The 27,115-nt window shown below is 57.4% G+C and overlaps 1 protein-coding gene across 1 annotated transcript in view; it reads left to right on the forward strand.

Moving 5' to 3' along the window:
- Positions 1–27,115, forward strand: part of COL27A1 (collagen type XXVII alpha 1 chain) — a 1,169,012-nt gene that overhangs the window by 326,212 nt on the left and 815,685 nt on the right. The window contains exons 6-7 of the mRNA XM_069236924.1: positions 4,901–4,954; positions 22,059–22,112. Coding sequence (XP_069093025.1) covers positions 4,901–4,954; positions 22,059–22,112 — 108 coding nt within the window. The remainder of the gene's footprint in view (positions 1–4,900; positions 4,955–22,058; positions 22,113–27,115) is intronic.

The raw sequence follows: 27,115 nt of genomic DNA on the forward strand, positions 1-27,115 counted from the left end.
CTCCTCCAGTGTGCTCCAGACCTCTGCCATCTTGGAAACAGAGGTTCTGCTGGCACACTGGACTGCTCTGAGTGGCCAGGGCCAGCAGGTGACGTCAGAGACTCCTTCTGATAGGCTCCTTCAGGTGTTGCTAGCCTATCCTCTCTCCTAAGTAGCCAAACCCTCTTTTCTGGCTGTTTAGGGTCTCTGCTTTGGGGAATTCCTTAGATAACGAATGCAAGAGCTCATCAGAGTTCCTCTGCATCTCTCTCTTCACCTTCTGCCAAGGAATCGACTGCTGACCGCGCTGGAAGCCTGCAAAACTGCAACAAAGTAGCAAAGACGACTACTGCGACCTTGTAACGCTGATCCTGCCGCCTTCTCAACTGTTTTCCTGGTGGTGCATGCTGTGGGGGGTAGTCTGCCTCCTCTCTGCACCAGAAGCTGCGAAGAAATCTCCCGTGGGTCGACGGGATCGTCCCCCTGCAACCGCAGGCACCAAAGAACTGCATCACCGGTCCCTTGGGTCTCCTCTCAACATGACGAGCGAGGTCCCTTGAATCCAGCAACTCTGTCCAAGTGACTCCCACAGTCCAGTGACTCTTCAGTCCAAGTTTGGTGGAGGTAAGTCCTTGCCTTCCCACGCCAGACTGCATTGCTGGGAACCGCGACTTTTGCAGCTACTCCGGCCTCTGTGCACTTCCGGCGGAAATCCTTTGTGCACAGCCAAGCCTGGGTCCACGGCACTCTAACCTGCATTGCACGACTTTCTAAGTTGGTCTCCGGCGACGTGGGACTCCTTTGTGCAACTTCGGGTGAGCACCGTTTCACTCTTCTTCGTAGTGCCTGTTCTGGCACTTCTGCGGGTGCTGCCTGCTTCTGAGAGGGCTCTTTGTCTTGCTCGACGCCCCCTCTGTTCCCAGACGCAATTGGCAACATCCTGGTACCTCCTGGGCCACAGCAGTATCCAAAATCCCTAACTGCAAAATTTGCAGCTAGCAAGGCTTGTTGGCGGTCTTTTGGCAGGAAAACACTTCTGCACGACTCTCCACGGCGTGGGGGATCCATCCTCCAAAGGGGAAGTCTCTAGCCCTTGTCGTTCCTGCAGAATCCTCAGCTTCTACTGTCCAGCAGCAGCTTCTTTGCACCCACAGCTGGCATTTCCTGGGCATCTGCCCATCTCCGACTTGCTTGTGACTTTTGGACTTGGTCCCCTTGTTCCACAGGTACCCTCGACTGGAAATCCATTGTTGTTGCATTGCTGGTTTGTGTCTTTGCTGCAGAATTCCCCTATCACGACTTCTATGTCCTTTGGGGAACTTTAGTGCACTTTGCACTCACTTTTCAGGGTCTTGGGGTGGGCTATTTTTCTAACCCTTACTATTTTCTAATAGTCCCAGCGACCCTCTACAAGGTCACATAGGTTTGGGGTCCATTCGTGGTTCGCATTCCACTTTTGGAGTATATGGTTTGTGTTGCCCCTATCCCTATGTGTCTCCATTGCATCCTATTGTAACTATACATTGTTTGCACTGTTTTCTAATACTATTACTGCATATTTTGGTATTGTGTACATATATCTTGTGTATATTTGCTATCCTCATACTGAGGGTACTCACTGAGATACTTTGGCATATTGTCATAAAAATAAAGTACCTTTATTTTTAGTATAACTGTGTATTGTGTTTTCTTATGATATTGTGCAAGTGACACTAGTGGTACTGTAGTAGCTTCACACGTCTCCTAGTTCAGCCTAAGCTGCTCTGCTAAGCTACCATTATCTATCAGCCTAAGCTGCTAGACACCCTATACACTAATAAGGGATAACTGGGCCTGGTGCAAGGTGCAAGTACCCCTTGGTACTCACTACAAGCCAGTCCAGCCTCCTACAATGAGGCCCAGCCGCAGTTTGTCGCCTTCACTCCTGAGCCTGTCATTTCTCAAGGGCCACAAGGGCCACAAGGATACAGCAAGCTCAGCTTCCGGCCAGCGGGTCCTTGAAGGGTCTGCAGGCTCCCAGGGAAGTCACAGAACAGAACTCCAAACAAGATGGACCCCTGAGGGCTTGATGGAGGTGGGGGCGCACCCCCTCCTCCCTTCTCCCCCCGGGGATCTCTGTATAATACGGGCTAGATACAGATGGGGGTGCACGTGCCCGTTGGGCCCCCCCCCCGGGGACCCCTGTATAATACGGGCCCTGAGAGCTCGATGGAGATGGGGTGCACGTGCCCATTAGGCCACCCCGGGGACCCCTGTATAACACGGGCTCTGAGGGCTCGAAGGAGATGCGGGTGAACGGGCACCCGGGGACCTCTGTATAACACGGGCCCTGAGGGTTAGATGGAGATGGGGTGCACGTGTCCGTTGGATATCCGGGGCCCTTTGTATAACACGGGCCCTGAGGGTTAGATGGAGATGGGGTGCACGTGTCCGTTGGATATCCGGGGCCCTTTGTAGAACACGGGCCCTGAGGGTTAGATGGAGATGGGGTGCACGTGTCCGTTGGCCCCCCACGGGGACCCCTGTATAATACGGGCCCTGAGAGCTCGATGGAGATGGGGTGCACGTGCTCATTAGGCCACCCCGGGGACCTCTGTATAACACGGGCTCTGAGGGCTCGAAGGAGATGCGGATGAACGGGCACCCGGGGACCTCTGTATAACACGGGCTCTGAGGGCTCGATGGAGATGCGAGTAAACGGGCACCCGGGGACCTTTGTGTAACACGGGCCCTGAGGGTTAGATGGAGATGGGAATGCACGTGCCCGTTTGCCCCCCCGGAGACCTTTGTATAACACGGGCCCTGAGGGTTAGATGGAGATCGGGTGCACGTGCCCGTTGGGTCCGCGGGGCCCTTTGTATAACACGGGCCCTGAGGGTTAGATGGAGATGGTGGCGCAGACTTGCGGGGAACTCATTGAATATGTTGCATGTGGAGGAGGTCAAGGGTCGTGGGAGGAGGAGAAGAGGGTGCAGACAATAGATTAAAGGGGAGGCATGGGGTGCTCCCTCATGCCGGTAGGGTGGCCAGGCTGTGAAATCAGCAGACAGACAGACAGACAGACACCGAGAGCCACCATCTGTTCCTCACCCAGCAGGGCTCACAGTGACGGTGACCAGGACGTGAGGGCCCCGCTCCTGTGCACCATGCTACACGTCTGTCCCTACATCATTGCATACATACGTGACTGCATACATACACCTCTATGTAGATACATGGCTACATGCAAAGATGCATGCGTCCACACATCCGTATGTTAATGCATGTACATACGACATACATAAGTACACACATCCCTGCACACATCCTTAGATAAATCCATACATGCAAACCTTCACACATCCATCCATATGCACCTACATCCATACATCTCTGCGTACATATACGTCCCCACGGGCATGAACACATTCATACATGTATCAATCCTTCCATTCAGCCCTGCAGTCCATCCATCTGTACATCCGCCCGTCCATCCATCCACCCACCCATCCATACTTCCATCCATACAGCCCTGCAGTTCATCCATCTGTACATCCATCCATCTAGCCACCCACCCATCCATACTTCCATCCATACAGCCCTGCAGTCCATCCATCTGTACATCCGTCTGTCCATCCGTCTATCCACACATCCATCCATCCATTCAGCCCTGCAGTCCATCCATCTGTACATCCGTCTGTCCATCCGTCTATCCACCCACCCATCCATCCATCCACCCATACAGCCCCGCAGTCCATCCATCCGTCCATCCACCCATCGATACATACTGCCATCTACACAGCCCTGCAGTCCGACTGTCCATCTATTCATCCATACCTTCATCCATATAGCCCTACAGTCCATCCATTTGTACATCCATCCGTCCATCCACCCACCCATCCATACTTCCATCCATACAGCCCTGCAGTCCATCCATCTGTACATCCATCCATCTATCCACTAACCCATCTATACTGCCATCCATACAGCCCTGCAGTCTATTCATCCGTCCATCCAATTTCATCCCACCCACCCATTCATCCGTCCATCCACCCACACATTCATCCTTCCATCCACACAGCCCTACAGTCCATACATCGCTCTCTACTTCCATCTATACAGCCCTGCAGTCCATACATCCATCTATACAGCCCTGCAGTCCATCCATCCACCCATCCACCTGTCCATCCACCAACACATCCATCCATCTATACAGCCCTACAGTCCATCCATCCACCCATCCATACCTCCATCTATACAGCCCTACAGTCCAGCTGTTCATCCACTCACCCATCCGTCCATCTATCCACTAACCCATCTATACTGCCATCCATACAGCCCTGCAGTCCATCCATCTGTACATCCACCCGTCCATCTACCCACCCATCCATCCTTCCATCCATACAGCCCTGCAGTCCATCCATCCATCTATACAGCCCTGCAGTCTAACCGTCCATACATCCATCGATCCACTGATTCATACATCTATCCATGCTTCCAAAGATTCTTTGGGGCGCGGGGGGCTCCCAGAGGCCGCCACTGAGATTATTTTTTTTATTATTGCAATATATTGCTTTGCAGTTCCTGGAGAGAGTGACATCTGCTGTCCAGTGGCCTCTCTTGTCCCATCACTCAGTGTCTCAGTCCTCGATCTCTCGTTCTTCTCTGTCGTTCCTTGCTGTGCTCTCTTCTCCTCTCTTCCTGCCTCACCTGCTGTCTCTGACTGTCTCTTCTCTCCTGACTCTCTGCTCATCGCCCCTCTAAGCTCCTGGTTTTCTCTCTCTTCTGTCTCTGTGTGTCTCGTGGTGTCTCTCGCTCTCTCTGGATTTCTTCATTTACACATCTTCGTTATACCTTTCTTTTCCTCACATGTTTTTTCATTTCCTCCCCCTCCTCTCTCCCTTCATTATGTTTAACTAAAAATTTATCCTTTCTTTTCCAGGGACAAAAAGGTGATCCTGGGTTTTCACCTGCAAAAGCTCCGAAAGGAAAAAAGGTACTTGTGATGTGCTGTGGTGAGCTGTATCCTAGAATGCTGTGGTCACATGTGTCCTAACGAACTGTAGTCACCTGTGCCCTGGAGTGCTGTGGTCACATGTGTCCTAACGAACTGTAGTCACCTGTGCCCTGGAGTGCTGTGGTCACCTGTGCCCTAGAGTGCTGTGGTCAGCTGTGCCATAGAGTGCTGTGGTCAGCTGTGCCATAGAGTGCTGTGGTCACCTGTGCCCCGGAGTGCTGTGGTCACCTGTGCCCTAGAGTGCAGTGGTGAGCTGTGCCCTAGAGTGCTGTGGTCACCTGTGCCCTAGAGTGCTGTGCTGAACTGTGTCCTAGAGTGCCGTGGTCACCTGTGCCCTAGAGTACTGTCCTGAACTGTGCCCTAGAGTGCTGTGGTTACCTGTGCCCTAAAGTGCTGTGCTCACCTGTACCCTAGAGTGCTGTGCTGAACTGTGTCCTAGAGTGCTGTGGTCACCTGTGCCCTAGAGTGCTGTGGTGAGTTGTATCCTAGAGTGCTGTGGTCACCTGTGCCCTAAAGTGCTGTGCTCACCTGTACCATAGAGTGCTGTGCTGAACTGTGCCCTAGAGTCCTGTGGTGAGCTGTATCCTACAATACTGTGGTCACCTGTGCCCTAGAGTGCTGTGGTCACCTGTACCCTAGAGTGCTGTCCTGAACTGTGCCTTAGAGTGCTGTGGTTACCTGTGCCCTAAAGTGCTGTGCTCACCTGTGCCATAGAGTGCTGTGCTGAACCGTGTCCTAGAGTGTTGTGGTCACCTGTGCCCTAGAGTGCTGTGGTGAGCTGTATCCTAGAATGCTGTGCTCACCTGTGCCCTAGAGTGCTGTGGTGAGCTGTATCCTAGAATGCTGTGGTCACCTGTACCCTAGAGTGCTGTTCTGAACTGTGTCCTAGAGTGCTGTCCTGAACGGTGCCCTAGACTGCAGTGCTTAGGCATGCACTGGAATGCTGTGGTGAGCTTTGCTCTATAGTGCTGTGCTCGGCTGGTTGTGCCCTGGAGTGCTGTGCTTAACCATGTCCTACAGTGCTCGCCTGTACAAAACACTGTTGTGCTTTGTTGAGTATTAATGTGGTGTGGTCAGCTGTGCCCTAGAGTGCTGCGCCCAGCTTTGCCCTACAGTGCTGTTCTCAGCAGGAGAGTACTGTGCTCATGTGTGTCCTACAGTGCTGTGATCTCCTGTGCCACAGACTGTTGGGCTCTGTTAAGTACTAATGTGGTGTGGTCAACTGTGCCCTAGAGTGCTGTGGTCAGCTGTGCCATAGAGTGCTGTGGTCAGCTGTGTGCGAGGGTGCTGTGGCAAGCTGTGCCCTAGATTGCTGTGGTCAGCTGTGCTCTAAAGTGTGGTGGTGAGCTGCGCCCTAGAGTGCTGTGGCAAGCTGTGCCCTAGATTGCTGTGCTTCGCTATGCCCTACGGTGCTGTGCTCAGCTGTTTGCGTCCTAGAGTGCTGTGCTCAACCATGTCCTACAGGGCTGCGATCAACCATGCCAAAGACTGTTGAGTATTAAAGTGCTGTGGTCAGCTGTGCCCTAGTGTGCTGTGGTCAGCTGTGCCCTAGAGTGCTGTGGTCAGCTGTGCCCTAGAGTGCTGAGCTAAAATATGCCTTGTAATGATGGGCTCAACTGTCTCTTGTGGTTGGGGTAGAGTTCTACAAGTTGGACAGTCCCTTCTGGGATGGGGAGTTGCCTGTAGACCGGTCCATCTCCTGTGAGCGAGGCAGTTGCCTGTAGACCGGTCCATCTCTGGTGAGTGAGGCAGTTTCTTGTAGACAGGTTCATCTCTGGTGAGGGAGGCAGTAGCCTGTAGACTTGTCCATCTCCTGTAGTGGGGGCAGCCTCCTGTGGTGGGGCAGTCGCCTGTAGTGGGGACAGCCTCCTGTGGTGGGGGCAGCCTCCTCTAGTGTGGGCTGCCTTCTGTGGTGGAGGAAGCCTCCAGTAGTGGGACAGCATCCTGTGGTGGGGGCAACCTCCTGCAGTGGGGACAGTCTCCTGTGATGGGGACAGCCTCCTGTGGTGGGGGCAGTCTCCTGTGGTGGGGGCAGCCTCCTCTAGTGGGGGCAGCCTCCTGTGGTGGGGGTAGCCTCCTGTGGTGGGGGCAGACTTCTGTGGCGGGGGTACTCTCCTGTGGTGGGGCAGCCTTCTGTGGCGGGGGAAGTCTCCTGTGGTGCTGGCAGCCTCCTGTGATGGGGACAGCCTTCTGTGGTGGGGGCAGGCAGTCTCCTGTGTTGGGGGCAGTCTCCTGTGATGGGGATAGCCTCCTGTGGTGGGGGCAGCCTCCTGTGGTTGGGCAGCCTCCTGTGGGGGGGGGCAGCCTCCTGTGATGGGGATAGCCTCCTGTGGTTGGGCAGCCTCCTGTGGTGGGGATAGCCTCCTGTGATGGGGATAGCCTCCTGTGGTGGGGGCAGCCTCCTGTGATGGGGATAGCCTCCTGTGATGGGGATAGCCTCCTGTGGTGGGGGCAGGCAGTCTCCTGTGGTGGGGGCAGCCTCTTGTTATGGGGCAGCCTCCTGTGGTGGGGGCAGTCTCCTGTGATGGGGATAGCCTCCTGTGATGGGGATAGCCTCCTGTGGTGGGGGCAGCCTCCTGTGGTGGGGGCAGCCTCCTGTGATGGGGATAGCCTCCTGTAGTTGGGGCAGCCTCCTGTGATGGGGACAGCCTCCTGTGGTGGGGCAGTCTCCTGTGATGGGGATAGCCTCTTGTAGAGGGGGCAGCCTCCTGTAGTGGGGGCAGTCTTCTGTGATGGGGACAGCCTCCTGTGGTGGGGGCAGCCTCCTGTGATGGGGACAGCCTTCTGTGGTGGGGGCAGGCAGTCTCCTATGGTGGGGACAGTCTCCTGTGATGGGGCTAGCCTCCTGTGGTTGGGTAGCCTCCTGTGGTGGGGGCAGTCTCCTGTGATGGGGGCAGCGTCTTGTGATGGGGCAGCCTCCTGGGGTGGGGGCAATCTCCTGTGATGGGCAGCCTCCTGGGGTGGGGGCAATCTCCTGTGATGGGGATAGCCTCCTGTGGTTGGGCAGACTCCTGTGGTGGGGGCAGTCTCCTGTGATGGGGATAGCCTCCTGTGATGGGGATAGCCTCCTGTGGTGGGGATAGCCTCCTGTGGTGGGGGCAGCCTCCTGTGGTAGGGGCAGGCAGTCTCCTGTGGTGGGGGCAGCCTCTTGTTATGGGGCAGCCTCCTGTGGTGGGGGCAATCTCCTGTGATGGGGATAGCCTCCTGTGGTGGGGGCAGCCTCCTGTGGTGGGGGCAGCCTCCTGTGATGGTGGCAGCCTCTTGTGGTAGTGGCAGCCTCTTGTGGTGGTGGCAGCCTCCTGTGGTGGTGGCAGTCTCCTGTGATGGGGCAGCCTCCTGTGGTGGGGGCAGCCTCCTGTGATGGGGATAGCCTCCTGTAGTTGGGGCAGCCTCCTGTGATGGGGACAGCCTCCTGTGGTGGGGCAGTCTCCTGTGATGGGGATAGCCTCTTGTAGAGGGGGCAACCTCCTGTGGTGGGGGCAGTCTTCTGTGATGGGGACAGCCTCCTGTGGTGGGGGCAGCCTCCTGTGATGGGGACAGCCTTCTGTGGTGGGGACAGGCAGTCTCCTATGGTGGGGACAGTCTCCTGTGATGGGGATAGCCTCCTGTGGTTGGGTAGCCTCCTGTGGTGGGCGCAGTCTTCTGTGATGGGGATAGCCTCCTGTGGTGGGGGCAGTCTCCTGTGATGGGGGTAGCGTCTTGTGATGGGGCAGCCTCCTGGGGTGGGGCAATCTCCTGTGATGGGGATAGCCTCCTGTGGTTGGGCAGACTCCTGTGGTGGGGCAATCTCCTGTGATGGGGATAGCCTCCTGTGGTGGGGATAGCCTCCTGTGGTGGGGGCAGCCTCCTGTGGTAGGGGCAGGCAGTCTCCTGTGGTGGGGGCAGCCTCTTGTTATGGGGCAGCCTCCTGTGGTGGGGGCAGTCTCCTGTGATGGGGATAGCCTCCTGTGGTGGGGGCAGCCTCCTGTGGTGGGGGCAGCCTCCTGTGATGGTGGCAGCCTCTTGTGGTGGTGGCAGCCTCCTGTGGTGGTGGCAGCCTCCTGTGGTGGTGGCAGTCTCCTGTGATGGGGCAGCCTCCTGTGGTGGGGGCAGCCTCCTGTGGTGGGGCAGCCTCCTGTGATGGGGCTAGCCTCCTGTGATGGGGCTAGCCTCCTGTGGTGGGGGCAGCCTCCTGTGGTGGGGGCAGTCTCCTGTGGTGGGGGCAGCCTCTTGTTATGGGGTAGCCTCCGATGGTGGGGGCAGTCTCCTGTGTTGGGGCAGCCTCCTGTAGTGGGGGCAGGGCAGTCTCCTGTGATGGGGACAGCCTCCTGTGGTGGGGGCAGCCTCCTGTAATGGGGGCAGCCTCCTGTGGTGGGGGTAGCCTCCTGTGGTGGGGGCAGCCTTCTGTGGCGGGGTAGTCTCCTGTGGTGGGGCAGCCTTCTGTGGCGGGGGCAGTCTCCTGAGGTGCTGGCAGCCTCCTGTGATGGGGACAGCCTTCTGTGGTGGGGGCAGGCAGTCTCCTGTGTTGGGGGCAGTCTCCTGTGATATGGATAGCCTCCTGTGGTGGGGGCAGCCTCCTGTGGTTGGGCAGCCTCCTGTGGTGGGGGCAGTCTCCTGTGATGGGGATAGCCTTCTGTGGTTGGGCAGCCTCCTGTGGTGGGGGCAGTCTCCTGTGATGGGGATAGCCTCCTGTGGTGGGGGCAGCCACCTGTGGTGGGGGCAGCCTCCTGTGATGGGGATAGCCTCCTGTGGTGGGGGCAGGCAGTCTCTTGTGGTGGGGGCAGCCTCTTGTTATGGGGCAGCCTCCTGTGGTGGGGGCAGTCTCCTGTGATGGGGATAGCCTCCTGTGGTGGGGGCAGCCTCCTGTGGTGGGGGCAGCCTCCTGTGGTGGGGGCAGCCTCCTGTGATGGGGATAGCCTCCTGTAGTGGGGGCAGCCTCCTGTAGTGGGGCAGCCTCCTGTGATGGGGACAGCCTCCTGTGGTGGGGCAGTCTCCTGTGATGGGGATAGCCTCTTGTAGAGGGGGCAGCCTCCTGTAGTGGGGGCAGCCTCCTGTGGTGGGGGCAGTCTTCTGTGATGGGGACAGCCTCCTGTGGTGGGGGCAGCCTCCTGTGATGGGGACAGCCTTCTGTGGTGGGGGCAGGCAGTCTCCTATGGTGGGGGCAGTCTCCTGTGATGGGGATAGCCTCCTGTGGTTGGTAGCCTCCTGTGGTGGGCGCAGTCTCCTGTGATGGGGATAGCCTCCTGTGGTGGTGGCAGCCTCCTGTGGTGGTGGCAGTCTCCTGTGATGGGGATAGCCTCCTGTGATGGGGCAGCCTCCTGTGGTGGGGGCAGGCAGTCTCCTGTGGTGGGGGCAGCCTCTTGTTATGGGGCAGCCACCTGTGGTGGGGGCAGTCTCCAGTGATGGGGATAGCCTCCTGTGGTGGGCGCAGCCTCCTGTGGTGGGGGCAGCCTCCTGTGATGGTGGCAGCCTCCTGTGGTGGTGGCAGCCTCATGTGGTGGTGGCAGTCTCCTGTGATGGGGATAGCCTCCTGTGATGGGGATAGCCTCCTGTGATGGGGATAGCCTCCTGTGATGGGGCAGCCTCCTGTGGTGGGGGCAGCCTCCTGTGGTGGGGGTAGCCTCCTGTGATGGGGCTAGCCTCCTGTGGTGGGGGCAGTCTCCTGTGGTGGGGGCAGCCTCCTGTGATGGGGACAGCCTCCTGTGGTGGGGGCAGCCTCCTGTAATGGGGGCAGCCTCCTGTAATGGGGGCAGCCTCCTGTAATGGGGGCAGCCTCCTGTGGTGGGGGTAGCCTCCTGTGGTGGGGGCAGCCTTTTGTGGCGGGGGTAGTCTCCTGTGGTGGGGCAGCCTTCTGTGGCGGGGGCAGTCTCCTGTGGTGCTGGCAGCCTCCTGTGGTGGGGACAGCCTTCTGTGGTGGGGGCAGGCAGTCTCCTGTGTTGGGGGCAGTCTTCTGTGATGGGGATAGCCTCCTGTGGTGGGGGCAGCCTCCTGTGGTTGGGCAGCCTCCTGTGGTGGGGGCAGTCTCCTGTGATGGGGATAGCCTCCTGTGGTTGGGCAGTCTCCTGTGATGGGGATAGCCTCCTGTGGTGGGGGCAGCCACCTGTGGTGGGGGCAGCCTCCTGTGATGGGGATAGCCTCCTGTGATGGGGATAGCCTCCTGTGGTGGGGGCAGGCAGTCTCCTGTGGTGGGGGCAGCCTCTTGTTATGGGGCAGCCTCCTGTGGTGGGGGCAATCTCCTGTGATGGGGATAGCCTCCTGTGATGGGGATAGCCTCCTGTGGTGGGGGCAGCCTCCTGCTGTGGGGACAGCCTGCTGTGATGGGGACAGCCTCCTGTAATGGGGGCAGCCTCCTGTAGTGGGGCAGCCTCCTGTGATGGGGACAGCCTCCTGTGGTGGGGCAGTCTCCTGTGATGGGGATAGCCTCTTGTAGAGGGGGCAGCCTCCTGTGGTGGGGGCAGTCTTCTGTGATGGGGACAGCCTCCTGTGGTGGGGGCAGCCTCCTGTGATGGGGACAGCCTTCTGTGGTGGGGGCAGGCAGTCTCCTATGGTGGGGGCAGTCTCCTGTGATGGGGATAGCCTCCTGTGGTTGGGTAGCCTCCTGTGGTGGGCGCAGTCTCCTGTGATGGGGATAGCCTCCTGTGGTGGGGGCAGTCTCCTGTGATGGGGATAACCTCCTGTGGTTGGGCAGCCTCCTGTGGTGGGGGCAGTCTCCTATGATGGGGATAGCCTCCTGTGGTGGGGGCAGTCTCCTGTGGTGGGGGCAGCGTCTTGTGATGGGGCAGCCTCCTGGGGTGGGGGCAATCTCCTGTGATGGGGATAGCCTCTTGTTATGGGGCAGCCTCCTATGGTGGGAGCAGTCTCCTGTGATGGGGATAACCTCCTGTGGTGGGTGCAGTCTCCTGTGGTGGGTTCAGTCTCCTGTGGTCGGGGCAGTCTCCTGTGATGGGGACAGCCTCCTGTGGTGGGGGCAGCTTACTGTAGTGGGGCAGGGCAGTCTCCTGTGATGAGGACAGCCTTCTGTGGTGGGGGCAGCCTCCTGTGGTGGGGGCAGCCTCCTGTGGTGGTGGCAGTCTCCTGTGATGGGGATAGCCTCCTGTGGTGGGGGCAGCCTCCTGTGATGGGGATAGCCTCCTGTGGTGGGGGCAGCCTCCTGTGGTGGGGGCAGTCTCCTGTGGTGGGGGCAGCCTCTTGTTATGGGGTAGCCTCCGATGGTGGGGGCAGTCTCCTGTGGTGGGGGCAGCCTCCTGTAGTGGGGGCAGGGCAGTCTCCTGTGATGGGGACAGCCTCCTGTGGTGGGGGCAGCCTCCTGTAATGGGGGCAGCCTCCTGTAATGGGGGCAGCCTCCTGTGGTGGGAGCAGCTGCCTGTGATGGGGGCAGCCTCCTGTGGTGGGGTCAGGCAGTCTCCTTTGGTGGGGGCAGCCTCTTGTTATGGGGCAGCCTCCTGTAGTGGGGGCAGTCTCCTGTGATGGGGATAGCCTCCTGTGGTGGGGACAGCCTTCTTTGGTGGGGGCAGGCAGTCTCCTGTGGTAGGGGCAGTCTCCTGTGATGGGGACAGCCTCTTGTTATGGGGCAGCCTCCTATGATGGGGGCAGTCTCCTGTGATGGGATAGCCTCCTGTGGTGGGGGCAGTCTCCTGTTGTGGGGCAGCCTCCTGTGATGGGGATAGCCTCCTGTGGTGGGGGCAGGCAGTCTCCTGTGGTGGGGGCAGCCTCTTGTTATTGGGCAGCCTCCTATGGTGGGGGCAGTCTCCTGTGATGGGGATAGCCTCCTGTGGTGGGGGCAGTCTCCTGTGGTGGGGCTGCCTCCTGTGTTGGGGATAGCCTCCTGTGGTGGGGGCAGGCAGTCTTTTGTGGTGGGGGCAGCCTCTTGTTATGGGGCAGCCTCCTATGGTGGGAGCAGTCTCCTGTGATGGGGATAGCCTCCTGTGGTGGGTGCAGTCTCCTGTGGTGGGGGCAGTCTCCTGTGATGGGGACAGCCTCCTGTGGTGGTGGCAGCTTCCTGTAGTGGGGCAGGGCAGTCTCCTGTGATGAGGACAGCCTTCTGTGGTGGGGGCAGCCTCCTGTAATGGGGGAGCCTCCTGTGGTGGGAGCAGCTTCCTGTGGTGGGGGCAGCCTCCTGTGGGGGGCAGCCTCCTGTGATGGGGACAGCCTCCTGTGGTGGGGGCAGTCTCCTGTGATGGGGATAGCCTCCTGTAGTGGGGCATCGTCCTGTGGTGGGGCATCGTCCTGTGGTGGGGCAGCCTCCTGTGGTGGGGTAGCCTTCTGTGGTGGGGGCAGGCAGTCTCCTGTGGTGGGGGAAGCCTCTTGTTATGGGGCAGCCTCCAGTGATGGGGATAGCCTCCTGTGGTGGGGGCAGCCTCCTGCGATGGGGGCAGTCTCCTGTGATGGGGATAGCCTCCTGCGGCGGGGGCAGCCTCCTGTGGTGGGGACAGTCTCCTGTGATGGGGATAGCCTCCTGTGGGGGGGGCAGCCTCCTGTGATGGGGCAGCCTCCTGTGGTGGGGCAGCCTCCTGTGGTGGGGGCAGCCTCCTGTGGTGGGGGCAGCCTCCTGTGGTGGGGCAGTCTCCTGTGATGGGGATAGCCTCCTGTGGTGGGGGCAGCCTCCTGTGGTGGGGACAGCCTCCTGTGGTGGGGCAGTCTCCTGTGATGGGGATAGCCTCCTGTGGTGGGGGCAGCCTCCTGTGGTGGGGGCAGTCTCCTGTGATGGGGATAGCCTCCTGCGGCGGGGGCAGCCTCCTGTGGTGGGGACAGTCTCCTGTGATGGGGATAGCCTCCTGTGGGGGGGGCAGCCTCCTGTGATGGGGCAGCCTCCTGTGGTGGGGCAGCCTCCTGTGGTGGGGGCAGCCTCCTGTGGTGGGGGCAGCCTCCTGTGGTGGGGCAGTCTCCTGTGATGGGGATAGCCTCCTGCGGCGGGGGCAGCCTCCTGTGGTGGGGACAGCCTCCTGTGGTGGGGCAGTCTCCTGTGATGGGGATAGCCTCCTGTGGTGGGGGCAGCCTCCTGTGGTGGGGGCAGTCTCCTGTGATGGGGATAGCCTCCTGTGGTGGAGGCAGCCTCCTGTGGTGGGGGCAGTCTCCTGTGGTGGGGGCAGCCTCTTGTTATGGGGTAGCCTCCGATGGTGGGGGCAGTCTCCTGTGGTGGGGGCAGCCTCCTGTAGTGGGGGCAGGGCAGTCTCCTGTGATGGGGACAGCCTCCTGTGGTGGGGGCAGCCTCCTGTAATGGGGGCAGCCTCCTGTGGTGGGAGCAGCTGCCTGTGATGGGGGCAGCCTCCTGTGGTGGGGTCAGGCAGTCTCCTGTGGTGGGGGTAGCCTCTTGTTATGGGGCAGCCTCCTGTAGTGGGGGCAGTCTCCTGTGATGGGGATAGCCTCCTGTGGTGGGGACAGCCTTCTTTGGTGGGGGCAGGCAGTCTCCTGTGGTAGGGGCAGTCTCCTGTGATGGGGACAGCCTCTTGTTATGGGATAGCCCCCTGTGGTGGGGGCAGTCTCCTGTGGTGGGTGCAGTCTCCTGTGGTGGGGGCAGTCTCCTGTGATGGGGTCAGCCTCCTGTGGTGGTGGCAGCTTCCTGTAGTGGGGCAGGGCAGTCTCCTGTGATGAGGACAGCCTTCTGTGGTGGGGGCAGCCTCCTGTAATGGGGGAGCCTCCTGTGGTGGGAGCAGCTTCCTGTGGTGGGAGCAGCTTCCTGTGGTGGGGGCAGCCTCCTGTGGGGGGCAGCCTCCTGTGATGGGGACAGCCTCCTGTGGTGGGGGCAGTCTCCTGTGATGGGGATAGCCTCCTGTAGTGGGGCATCGTCCTGTGGTGGGGCATCGTCCTGTGGTGGGGCATCGTCCTGTGGTGGGGCAGCCTCCTGTGGTGGGGCAGTCTTCTGTGGTGGGGGCAGGCAGTCTCCTGTGGTGGGGGAAGCCTCTTGTTATGGGGCAGCCTCCAGTGATGGGGATAGCCTCCTGTGGTGGGGGCAGCCTCCTGCGATGGGGGCAGTCTCCTGTGATGGGGATAGCCTCCTGCGGCGGGGGCAGCCTCCTGTGGTGGGGACAGTCTCCTGTGATGGGGATAGCCTCCTGTGGTGGGGGCAGCCTCCTGTGATGGGGCAGCCTCCTGTGGTGGGGCAGCCTCCTGTGGTGGGGCAGCCTCCTGTGGTGGGGGCAGCCTCCTGTGGTGGGGATAGCCTCCTGCAGCGGGGGCAGCCTCCTGTGGTGGGGACAGCCTCCTGTGGTGGGGCAGTCTCCTGTGATGGGGATAGCCTCTTGTAGAGGGGGCAGCCTCCTGTGGTGGGGGCAGCCTCCTGTGATGGGGATAGCCTCCTGTGGTGGGGGCAGCCTCCTGTGGTGGGGGCAGCCTCTTGTTATGGGGTAGCCTCCGATGGTGGGGGCAGTCTCCTGTGGTGGGGGCAGCCTCCTGTAGTGGGGGCAGGGCAGTCTCCTGTGATGGGGACAGCCTCCTGTGGTGGGGGCAGCCTCCTGTAATGGGGGCAGCCTCCTGTGGTGGGAGCAGCTGCCTGTGATGGGGGCAGCCTCCTGTGGTGGGGTCAGGCAGTCTCCTGTGGTGGGGGCAGCCTCTTGTTATGGGGCAGCCTCCTGTAGTGGGGGCAGTCTCCTGTGATGGGGATAGCCTCCTGTGGTGGGGACAGCCTTCTTTGGTGGGGGCAGGCAGTCTCCTGTGGTAGGGGCAGTCTCCTGTGATGGGGACAGCCTCTTGTTATGGGGCAGCCTCCTATGATGGGGGCAGTCTCCTGTGATGGGATAGCCTCCTGTGGTGGGGGCAGTCTCCTGTTGTGGGGCAGCCTCCTGTGATGGGGATAGCCTCCTGTGGTGGGGGCAGGCAGTCTCCTGTGGTGGGGGCAGCCTCTTGTTATTGGGCAGCCTCCTATGGTGGGGGCAGTCTCCTGTGATGGGGATAGCCTCCTGTGGTGGGGGCAGTCTCCTGTGGTGGGGCTGCCTCCTGTGTTGGGGATAGCCTCCTGTGGTGGGGGCAGGCAGTCTTTTGTGGTGGGGGCAGCCTCTTGTTATGGGGCAGCCTCCTATGGTGGGAGCAGTCTCCTGTGATGGGATAGCCTCCTGTGGTGGGGGCAGTCTCCTGTTGTGGGGCAGCCTCCTGTGATGGGGATAGCCTCCTGTGGTGGGGGCAGGCAGTCTCCTGTGGTGGGGGCAGCCTCTTGTTATTGGGCAGCCTCCTATGGTGGGGGCAGTCTCCTGTGATGGGGATAGCCTCCTGTGGTGGGGGCAGTCTCCTGTGGTGGGGCAGCCTCCTGTGTTGGGGATAGCCTCCTGTAGTGGGGACAGGCAGTCTTTTGTGGTGGGGGCAGCCTCTTGTTATGGGGCAGCCTCCTATGGTGGGAGCAGTCTCCTGTGATGGGGATAGCCTCCTGTGGTGGGTGCAGTCTCCTGTGGTGGGTGCAGTCTCCTGTGGTGGGGGCAGTCTCCTGTTTTGGGGACAGCCTCCTGTGGTGGTGGCAGCTTCCTGTAGTGGGGCAGGGCAGTCTCCTTTGATGAGGACAGCCTTCTGTGGTGGGGGCAGCCTCCTGTAATGGGGGAGCCTCCTGTGGTGGGAGCAGCTTCCTGTGGTGGGGGCAGCCTCCTGTGGGGGGCAGCCTCCTGTGGTGGGGACAGCCTCCTGTGGTGGGGGCAGTCTCCTGTGATGGGGATAGCCTCCTGTAGTGGGGCATCGTCCTGTGGTGGGGCATCGTCCTGTGGTGGGGCAGCCTCCTGTGGTGGGGGCAGCCTCCTGTGGTGGGGCAGCCTCCTGTGGTGGGGGCAGCCTCCTGTGGTGGGGCAGTCTCCTGTGATGGGGATAGCCTCTTGTAGAGGGGGCAGCCTCCTGTGGTGGGGGCAGCCTTCTGTGATGGGGATAGCCTCCTGTGGTGGGGGCAGCCTCCTGTGGTGGGGGCAGCCTCTTGTTATGGGGTAGCCTCCGATGGTGGGGGCAGTCTCCTGTGCTGGGGGCAGCCTCCTGTAGTGGGGGCAGGGCAGTCTCCTGTGATGGGGACAGCCTCCTGTGGTGGGGGCAGCCTCCTGTAATGGGGGCAGCCTCCTGTGGTGGGTGCAGTCTCCTGTGGTGGGTGCAGTCTCCTGTGGTGGGGGCAGTCTCCTGTGATGGGGACAGCCTCCTGTGGTGGTGGCAGCTTCCTGTAGTGGGGCAGGGCAGTCTCCTTTGATGAGGACAGCCTTCTGTGGTGGGGGCAGCCTCCTGTAATGGGGGAGCCTCCTGTGGTGGGAGCAGCTTCCTGTGGTGGGGGCAGCCTCCTGTGGGGGGCAGCCTCCTGTGGTGGGGACAGCCTCCTGTGGTGGGGGCAGTCTCCTGTGATGGGGATAGCCTCCTGTAGTGGGGCATCGTCCTGTGGTGGGGCATCGTCCTGTGGTGGGGCAGCCTCCTGTGGTGGGGCAGCCTTCTGTGGTGGGGGCAGGCAGTCTCCTGTGGTGGGGGAAGCCTCTTGTTATGGGGCAGCCTCCAGTGATGGGGATAGCCTCCTGTGGTGGGGGCAGCCTCCTGCGATGGGGGCAGTCTCCTGCGATGGGGATAGCCTCCTGCGGCGGGGGCAGTCTCCTGTGGTGGGGACAGTCTCCTGTGATGGGATAGCCTCCTGTGGTGGGGGCAGCCTCCTGTGATGGGGCTGCCTCCTGTGGTGGGGCAGCCTCCTGTGGTGGGGGCAGCCTCCTGTGGTGGGGGCAGCCTCCTGTGGTGGGGGCAGCCTCCTGTGGTGGGGGCAGCCTTCTGTGATGGGGATAGCCTCCTGCGGCGGGGGCAGCGTCCTGTAGTGGGGACAGTCTCCTGTGATGGGGACAGTCTCCTGTGATGGGGATAGCCTCCTGTGGTGGGGGCAGCCTCCTGTGGTGGGGCAGCCTCCTGTGGTGGGGGCAGCCTCCTGTGGTGGGGGCAGCCTCCTGTGGTGGGGGCATGCCTCTGCAGGGATAGCTGTGTTATAGGAGAGATGCATGCTGTGTCTGAGTAATGGCATTTTGAGAGGAGGATCTATCCCTCCATCCTGGCTCGAGGCAGACATTGTGCCTCCTATAAAAAGGTGAGAAATAATCCATCCAGCTCCTGCCCAATACGCTTCTTAGATAACATCCAAGAACTCTTTTCATATATTTTATATCCATGACTAGATAACGGGGCTGAGAATAGGGAGACAGTGTCTCACTGCCAGGCTGGATTCAGCAGAGGTCTAGCATGCTTGACCAGGATGTCGGATGATGTCCACCTCTTCAGAACTATGTAGTGTTAAGGATGGAAGCTTGACAGGTGGCACCCGTGGGCCTGTGCTCCTCATCTGATAATGTCCCAGGAAGTCTCCTATGGGCACCGCTGAGTGCCCAGGTGTCCCAGGAAGTCTCCTACGGGCATCACTGGCTGCCCAGGTGCCCCAGTAGGTCTCCTATGGGCACCACTGAGTGCCCAGGTGTCCCAGGAAGTCTCAGATGGACATCACTGAGTGCCCAGGTGCCCCAGTAAGTCTCCTATGGGCACCACTGAGTGCCCAGGGGTCCCAGTAAGTCTCCTATGGGCACCACTGGGTGCCCAGGTGTCCCAAGAAGTCTCCTATGGACATCACTGAGTGCCCAGGTGTCCCAGGAAGTCTCCTACGGGCATCACTGGCTGCCCAGGTGCCTCAGTAAGTCTCCTGTGGGCACCACTGAGTGCCCAGGTGTCCCAGTAAGTCTCTTATGGGCACCAGTGGGTGCCCAGGTGTCCCAAGAAGTCTCCTATGGACATCACTGAGTGCCCAGGTGGCCCAGTAAGTCTCCTATGGACATCACTGAGTGCCTGCCCAGGTGTCCCAGTAAGTATCCTATGGGCATCACTGAGTGCCCAGGTGTCTCATGAAGTCTCCTATGGACATCACTGAGTGCCTGCCCAGGTGTCCCAGTAAGTCTCCTATGGGCATCACTGAGTGCCCAGCTATCCCAGGAAGTCTCCTATGGTCACCACTGAGTGCCCCAGGTGTCCCAGTAAGTCTCCTATGGGCATCACTGAGTGCCCAGGTGCCCCAGGAAGTCTGCTGTGGGCACCACTGAGTGCCCAGGTGTCCCAGTAAGTCTCATATGGGCACCAGTGGGTGCCCAGGTGTCCCAAGAAGTCTCCTATGGACCTCACTGAGTGCCCAGGTGTCCCAGTAAGTATCCTATGGGCATCACTGACTGCCCAGGTGTCTCATGAAGTCTCCTATGGACATCACTGAGTGCTTGCCCAGGTGTCCCAGTAAGTCTCCTATGGGCATCACTGAGTGCCCAGGTGTCCCAGGAAGTCTCCTATGGTCACCACTGAGTGCCCAGGTGTCCCAGTAAGTCTCCTATGGGCATCACTGAGTGCCCAGGTGCCCCAGGAAGTCTCCTATGGTCACCACTGAGTGCCCAGGTGCCCCAGGAAGTCTCCTATGGTCACCACTGAGTGCCCAGGTATCCCAGGAAGTGTCGTATGGGCATCACTGGCTACGTAGGTGTCGAGGGAAGTCTCCTATGGTCACCACTGAGTGCCCAGGTGTCCCAGTAAGTCTCCTATGGGCATCACTGAGTGCCCAGGTGTCCCAGGAAGTCTCCTATGGTCACCACTGAGTGCCCAGGTATCCCAGGAAGTCTCCTATGGGCATCACTGGCTACCTAGGTGTTGAGGGAAGTCTCCTATGGGCATCACTGACTGCCCAGGTGTCCTAGGAAGTCTCCTATGGGCACCACTGACTGCCCAGGTGTCCCAGGAAGTCTCCTATGGGCACCACTGAGTGCCCAGGGCGTTGCACTGAGGTTGCTTAGTTTGTTGTACAGACTACATAGTGCAAACATGGCTTGAGTATGCCAGGGTCCCATAGGCGCGACCGCAGTTCCTTGGGCGTGTGTCGGTGCTGCTCTCTCGCGTCTCTACTATTCTCATTCTCAATTAACAAGTAGTAGAAGCTGTAGGGTCAGCTCGGGGTGCACTGAGAACTGGGCAGCCCAAAGCTGCTTCCCTAAGGTGTGCAGATAATGCTGTATTTGTCTCCATGACGCCAGGCCCAGATTTATCAAAGGACTGCGTTGCCCTTGCGTCACGGGTGACACAACACTCAGGCCCTCATTATGACTTTGGTGGTCTTTTCAGAAGACTGCCAAAGCCACGGGAGCCAGAAGACCTTCCGCCCACCATATTACGAGTACTGCAGGATTTCCGCCACATTTTGGATGGAAACCGTGCAGTAATCATGGTGGCGGGCAGAGGCGCATAGGCGGTTCCACCATTGGCCCCACTCCAGAAGGACTCCACCGGCCATATTACGACCTGTAATACGGCCTGGCGGTATCCTGATGGCGGGGCGCTGCCGGCGGTGGAAGCGATTGTTCCCAGTTCCCTGCCGGACGACCTCCTTGCCGGATAAAGTAAGTTGGGCGTCCAACAGGGGAGGGGGGCGGGTGTGTGGGCGGTGTTGTGCGTGCGTCTGTGAATGTGTGTTGCTTGCATGTGCGCATGTATGTTTGTATGGGTGTTGTCTGTGTGTGTGCATGTATGTGTGTATGCGTATGTGTATGGGTGTTTGGGCGTGTGAATGTATGTGTGTATGCGCGGTTGGATGCATGGTTGAATGCATGTATGAATATTGAGGTGAATGTGGGTATGAATATTGAGGTGAGTGCAGTAGCCTTTCCGCCAGAGTTTTCCTGGCGGTGCTACCGCCGTGGAAACCCTGGTGGAAAGCCAGCTGAAAATACTGCCGGCGGTCTTCATGGGACCGCCGGGTCGGAGATGCTAATCTCCGGGCCGGCGGTTCCAACCACCCTGGCGATACAGAGGCCAACCCGCCACACTCATAATGTGGTGGTCTTCACTGCCAGCCTGTCGGCGGTGAAACCGCCACCATGGCCCCAGCGGTCAGAAGACCGCCAGGGTCACAATGAGGGCCTCAGTCCTTAAGTTAGATTTACCAAGCCTCACAAGTCCACCTTGTGCCCCTGTGTGGCTTTGTAAATACAGAATAATTCCACGCAACCCGCTGCCTTGCATTAATCTGCGCTGGGAAGGCGTTGCATGGTGGGGCGGGAGTGTTCCATTCATCCACCCTTGCCTTTTGGCACATTGCCGGCTATATCAAGACTAGTAAATGTGGGAATGCGTCCTGTTCGTACCCCCTTCCTGCTAGAGGCGAGGAAGAGAAGTCTCTTTATTCCTTCTGGTTGGTTCCTCTTTCTAAGTGCACTGCATTCTGCATGCCGGTTTCTGCCCCCCCACCCCGATTCTGCCCCACGTGTAGAAAGAGGATAATCTCTCGGAAGGGCTGTTCTTGTCCAGAAAGGTGTCCTTCCTGTGCAAAAACAATCCTGCCTGCAATGCACCATGGAGTTAGGTGCCTGTGGAGGTGCTGTGAGTGGGACAGTCTCCTGTGGATGGGACAGTCTCATACCAGTGAGCAGTCTCCTGCGGGTGGGACAGTCTCCTACCAGTGAGCAGTCTCCTGCAGGTGGACAGTGTCCTGCAACTGGGACAATCTTCTGTGGATGGGACAGTATCCAGCGGGTGGGAAATCTCCTGTGGAGGGGACAGTCTCCTGTGGATGGGACAGTCTCCTACCAGTGGGACAGTCTCCTGCAGGTGGACAGTGTCCTGCAGCTGGGACAGTCTCCTGTGGATGGGACAGTCTCATACCAGTGAGCAGTCTCCTGCAGGTGGGACAGTCTCCTGTAGGTGTGACAGTCTCCTGTAGGAGTGACTGTCTCCTGCGGGTGTGACTGTCTCCTGTAGGAGTGACTGTCTCCTGTAGGAGTGACAGTCTCCTGCGGGTGTGACTGTCTTCTGCGGGTGTGACTGTCTCCTGTAGGAGTGACAGTCTCCTGCGGGTGAGCAGTCTCCTGCGGGTGTGACAGTCTCCTGTAGCAGTGACAGTCTCCTGCGGGTGGGCAGTCTCCTGCGGGTGGGACAGTCTCCTGTGGGTGGGACAGTTTCCTGTAGCAGTGACAGTCTCCGGCGGGTAGGCAGTCTCCTGCAGGTGGGACAGTTTCCTGTAGCAGTGACAGTCTCCTGCGGGTGGGACAGTCTCCTGTGGGTGGACAGTCTCCTGCGGCTCTCTAGAGGTGTCAGGGTGTGAGCTGTGATTTTGGGGCAGAGTCCAGGGAGGCCTCTCTCTAACGCCCTTCCTCTTCTCTCCTTTCAGGGAGCGCTCGGCCTGCCCGGATTAACTGGACTTCCAGGGCCCGTGGGTCGGAAGGTAAGGGAGGGGGAGCCCCCCGTGCATGCACTGTGTAGGCTCGCAGATACAGATGCTTCTTGGCGCTATGTGCTTCTCTTTAGCCCGAGGCGCTATTGTCCCAGGCTTTTTCTATCCTCTTGAGCACTTGTTAATCGGCCTCGACAGAATATTAATCACTGTATATATTAGAAAAAACAGGTTTAAATAAAAGTCAGCTTTACAGCAGATGAAGGCTACAAGAACTCAAGAAGATGAGACTCCCATCATAGTGCCTTACAAAAACCTACTCAATATGAAATACTTGGGTCCTGCCTCGTGATCTGTTTGAGGTGCGTGGGGATTACTGACTCGATTACTTACTGGTAATCTTCATTACTGTGTGTCCTGCCTTGTGATCTGTTGAGCTGTGGTGGGGATTAGTGACTTGATTACTTGCTGGTAATCTCCATTACTGTGCGTCGTGCCTTGTGATCTGTTGAGGCACATAGGGATTACTTACTAGATTACTTACTGGTAATCTTCAGTACTGTGAGTCCTCTTGTGATCTGTTGAGGTGTGGTGGGATTACTGACTTGATTACTTGCTGGTAATCTTTCTTACTGTGAGTCATGCCTTGTGATCTGATGAGATGTATGGGGGATTACTGACTTGATTACTTACTGGTAATCTTTATTACTGTGAGTCTTGCCTTGTGATCTGTTGAGGTGTGTGGGGGTTACTGACTTGATTACTTACTTGTAATCTTCATTACTGTGAGTCCTGCCTTGTGATCTGATGAGGTGTGTGGGGATTACTGAATGGATTACTTTGGTAATCTTCATTACTGTGAGTCCTGCCTTTTGATCTGTTGAGGTGTGTGGGGATTACTGACTCGATTACTTAATTGTAATCTTCATTACTATGAGTCCTGCCTTGTGATCTGATGAGGTGCGTGGGGAGAACTGACTCGATTACTTACTAGTAATCTTCATTACTATGCGTCCTACCTCTTGATCTGTTGAGATGTGTTTTGGAATTACTGACTTGATTATTTACCACTATCTTCATTACTGTGAGTCCTGCTCGTGATCTGTTGAGGCACCGGGAGCTTACTGACTCAATTACTTACTAGTAATCTTCAATACTGTGCATCCTGCCTCGTGATCTGTTGAGATGTGTGGGGATTACTGACTCAATTACTTTCTAGTAATCTTCATTACTGTGAGTCCTGTCTCATGATCTGTTGAGGCACATGGGGATTACTGACTCCATTACTTACTAGTAATCTTCATTACTGTATGTCATGCCTTGTGATCTGTTGAGGCACGTGGGGATTACTGACTTGATTACTTGCTGGCAATCTTCATTACTGTGCGCCCTCCCTTGTGATCTGTTGAGATGCATGGGGATTACTGAATGGATTACTTTGGTAATCTTCATTACTGTGAGTCCTGCCTTTTGATCTGTTGAGGTGTGTGGGGATTACTGACTCGATTACTTAATTGTAATCTTCATTACTGTGAGTCCTGCCTTGTGATCTGATGAGGTGCGGGGGGATTACTGACTCGATTACTTACTAGTCATCTTCATTACTGTGCGTCCTACCTCTTGATCTGTTGAGATTTGTTTTGGAATTACTGACTTGATTATTTACTACTAATCTTCATTACTGTGAGTCCTGCTCGTGATCTGTTGAGGCACCTGGAGCTTACTGACTCAATTACTTACTCGTAATCTTCAATACTGTGAGTCCTGCCTTGTGATCTGTTGAGGCACGTGGAGATTACTGACTAGATTACTTACTAGTAATCTTCATTACTGTGTGTCATGTCTTGTGATCTGTTGAGGCACATGGGGATTACTGACTTGATTATTTGCTGGCAATCTTCAGTACTGTGCGTCCTCCCTTGTGATCTGTTGAGATGCATGGGGATTACTGTAGGAGGCTGGCCTGGTTTGTAGTGGTACCAAGGGGTACTTACACTCTGCACCAGGTCCAGTTATCCCTTATTAGTGTATAGGGTGTCTAGCAGCTTAGGCTGATAGAAAAGGTAGCTGAGCAGAGCAGCTTAGGCTGAACTAGGAGACGTGTGAAGCTCCTACTATACCACTGGTGTCATATGCACAATATCATAAGAAAACACAATACACAGATACACTAAAAATAAAGGTACTTTATTTTGATGACAATATGCCAAAAGTATCTCAGTGAGTACCCTCAGTATGAGGATAGCAAATATACACAAGATATATGTACACAATACCAAAAATATGCAGTAATAGCAATAGAAAACAGTGCAAGCAATGTATAGTCACAATAGAATGCAATGAGAGCACGTAGGTATAGGGGCAACACAAACCATATACTCCAAAAGTGGAATGCAAACCACGAATGGACCCCAAACCTATGTGAGCTTGTAGGGGGTCGCTGGGACTGTAGGAAAACAGTGAGGGTTAGAAAAATAGCCCAACCCAAGACCCTGAAAAGTGAGTGCAAAGTGCACCTAAGTTCCCCAGAGAGCACAGAAGTCGTGATAGGGGAATTCTGCAAGAAAGACCAACATGAGCAATGCAACAACAATGGATTTCCAGACGAGAGTACCTGTGGAACAAGGGGACCAAGTCCAAGAGTCACGATCAAGTCGGGAGTGGGAAGATGCCCAGGAAATGCCAGCTGTGGGTGCAAAGAAGCTGCCACTGGATGGTAGAAGCTGTGGATTCTGCAAGAACGAAGAGGACTAGGAACTTCCCCTTTGGAGGATGGATGTCCCACGTCGTGAAGAAGCGTGCAGAAAGACCGCAAACAAGCCTTGCTAGCTGCAAGGGTCGCGGTTAGGGTTTTTGGATGCTGCTGTGGCCCAGGAGGGACCAGGATGTCGCCAATTGCGTGAGGAAACAGAGGGGGCGTCCAGCAAGACAAAGAGCCCACTCAGAAGCAAGCAGCACCCGCAGAAGTGCCGGAACAGGCACTACGAAGTGGAGTGAACCGGAGCTCACCTGAAGTCACAAAAGAAGGTCCCACGACGCCGGAGGACAACTCAGGAGGTCGTGCACTGCAGGTTAGAGTGTCAGGGACCCAGGCTTGGCTGTGCACAAAGGAAATCCTGGAAGAGTGTACAGGAGCCGGAGCAGCTGCAAATCACGCGGCACCCAGCAATGCAGTCTAGCGTGGGGAGGCAAGGGCTTACCTCCACCAAACTTGGACTGAAGAGTCACTGGACTGTGGAGTCACTTGGACAGAGTTGCTGAGTTCCAGGGACCACGCTCGTCGTGCTGAGAGGGGACCCAGAGGACCGGTGATGCAGTCTTTTGGTGCCTGCGGTTGCAGGGGGAAGATTCCGTCGACCCACGGGAGATTTCTTTGGAGCTTCTAGTGCAGAGAGGAGGCAGACTACCCCCACAGCATGCACCACCAGGAAAGCAGTCGAGAAGGCAGCTGGATCAGCGATACAAGGTTACAGTAGTCGTCTTTGCTACTTTATTGCGGTTTTGCAGGCGTCCAGAGCAGTCAGCGGTCGATTCCTTGGCAGAAGGTGAAGAGAGAGATGCAGAGGAACTCTGATTAGCTCTTGCATTCGTTATCTAAAGAATTCCCCAAAGCAGAGACCCTAAATAGCCAGAAAAGGAGGTTTGGCTGCTTAGGAAGGAGGATAGGCTAGCAACACAGGTAAGAGCCTATCAGAAGGAGTCTCTGACGTCACCTGCTGGCCCTGGCTACTCAGAGCAGTCCAGTGGGCCAGCAGCACCTCTGTTTCCAAGATGGCAGAGGTCTGGAGCACACTGGAGGAGCTCTGGGCACCTCCCAGGGGAGGTGCAGGTCAGGGGAGTGGTCACTCCCCTTTCCTTTGTCCAGTTTCGCGCCAGAGCAGGGCTGGGGGATCCCTGAACCGGTGTAGACTGGCTTATGCAGAGATGGGCACCATCTGTGCCCATCAAAGCATTTCCAGAGGCTGGGGGAGGCTACTCCTCCCCAGCCCTGACACCTTTTTCCAAAGGGAGAGGGTGTCACACCCTCTCTCTGAGGAAGTCCTTTGTTCTGCCTTCCTGGGCCAAGCCTGGCTGGACCCCAGGAGGGCAGAAACCTGTCTGAGGGGATGGCAGCAGCAGCAGCTGCAGTGAAACCCCGGGAAAGGTAGTTTGGCAGTACCCGGGTCTGTGCTAGAGACTCGGGGGATCATGGAATTGTCTCATTGGGGAGACAATTCCATGATCTTAGACATGTTACATGGCCATGTTCGGAGTTACCATTGTGATGCTTTACATATGTAGTGACATATGTATAGTGCACACGTGTAATGGTGTCCCTGCACTCACAAAGTCCGGGGAATTTGCCCTGAACAATGGTGGGGCACCTTGGCTAGTGCCAGGGTGCCCACACACTAAGTAACTTAGCACCCAACCTTTACCAGGTAAAGGTTAGACATATAGGTGACTTATAAATTACTTAAGTGCAGTGGTAAATGGCTGTGAAATAACGTGGACGTTATTTCACTCAGGCTGCAGTGGCAGGCCTGTGTAAGAATTGTCAGAGCTCCCTATGGGTAGCAAAAGAAATGCTGCAGCCCATAGGGATCTCCTGGAACCCCAATACACTGGGTACCTCAGTACCATATACTAGGGAATTATAAGTGTGTTCCAGTATGCCAATGTAAATTGGTGAAATTGGTCACTAGCCTGTTAGTGACAATTTGGAAAGAAATGAGAGAGCATAACCACTGAGGTTCTGGTTAGCAGAGCCTCAGTGAGACAGTTAGTTATCTCACAGGTAACACATACAGGGCACACTTATGAGCACTGGGGCCCTGGCTGGCAGGGTCCCAGTGACACATACAACTAAAACAACAAATATACAGTGAAATATGGGGGTAACATGCCAGGCAAGATGGTACTTTCCTACAATTACTGACTGGATTACTTTGGTAATCTTCATTACTGTGAGTCCTGCCTTGTGATCTGTTGAGGTGTATGGGGATTACTGTCTCGATTACTTAATTGTAATCTTCATTACTGTGAGTCCTGCCTTGTGATCTGAAGAGGTGCGT

Source organism: Pleurodeles waltl, chromosome 6 (assembly GCF_031143425.1).
Source record: "Pleurodeles waltl isolate 20211129_DDA chromosome 6, aPleWal1.hap1.20221129, whole genome shotgun sequence".
NCBI classification, from domain to species: Eukaryota; Metazoa; Chordata; class Amphibia; order Caudata; family Salamandridae; genus Pleurodeles; species Pleurodeles waltl.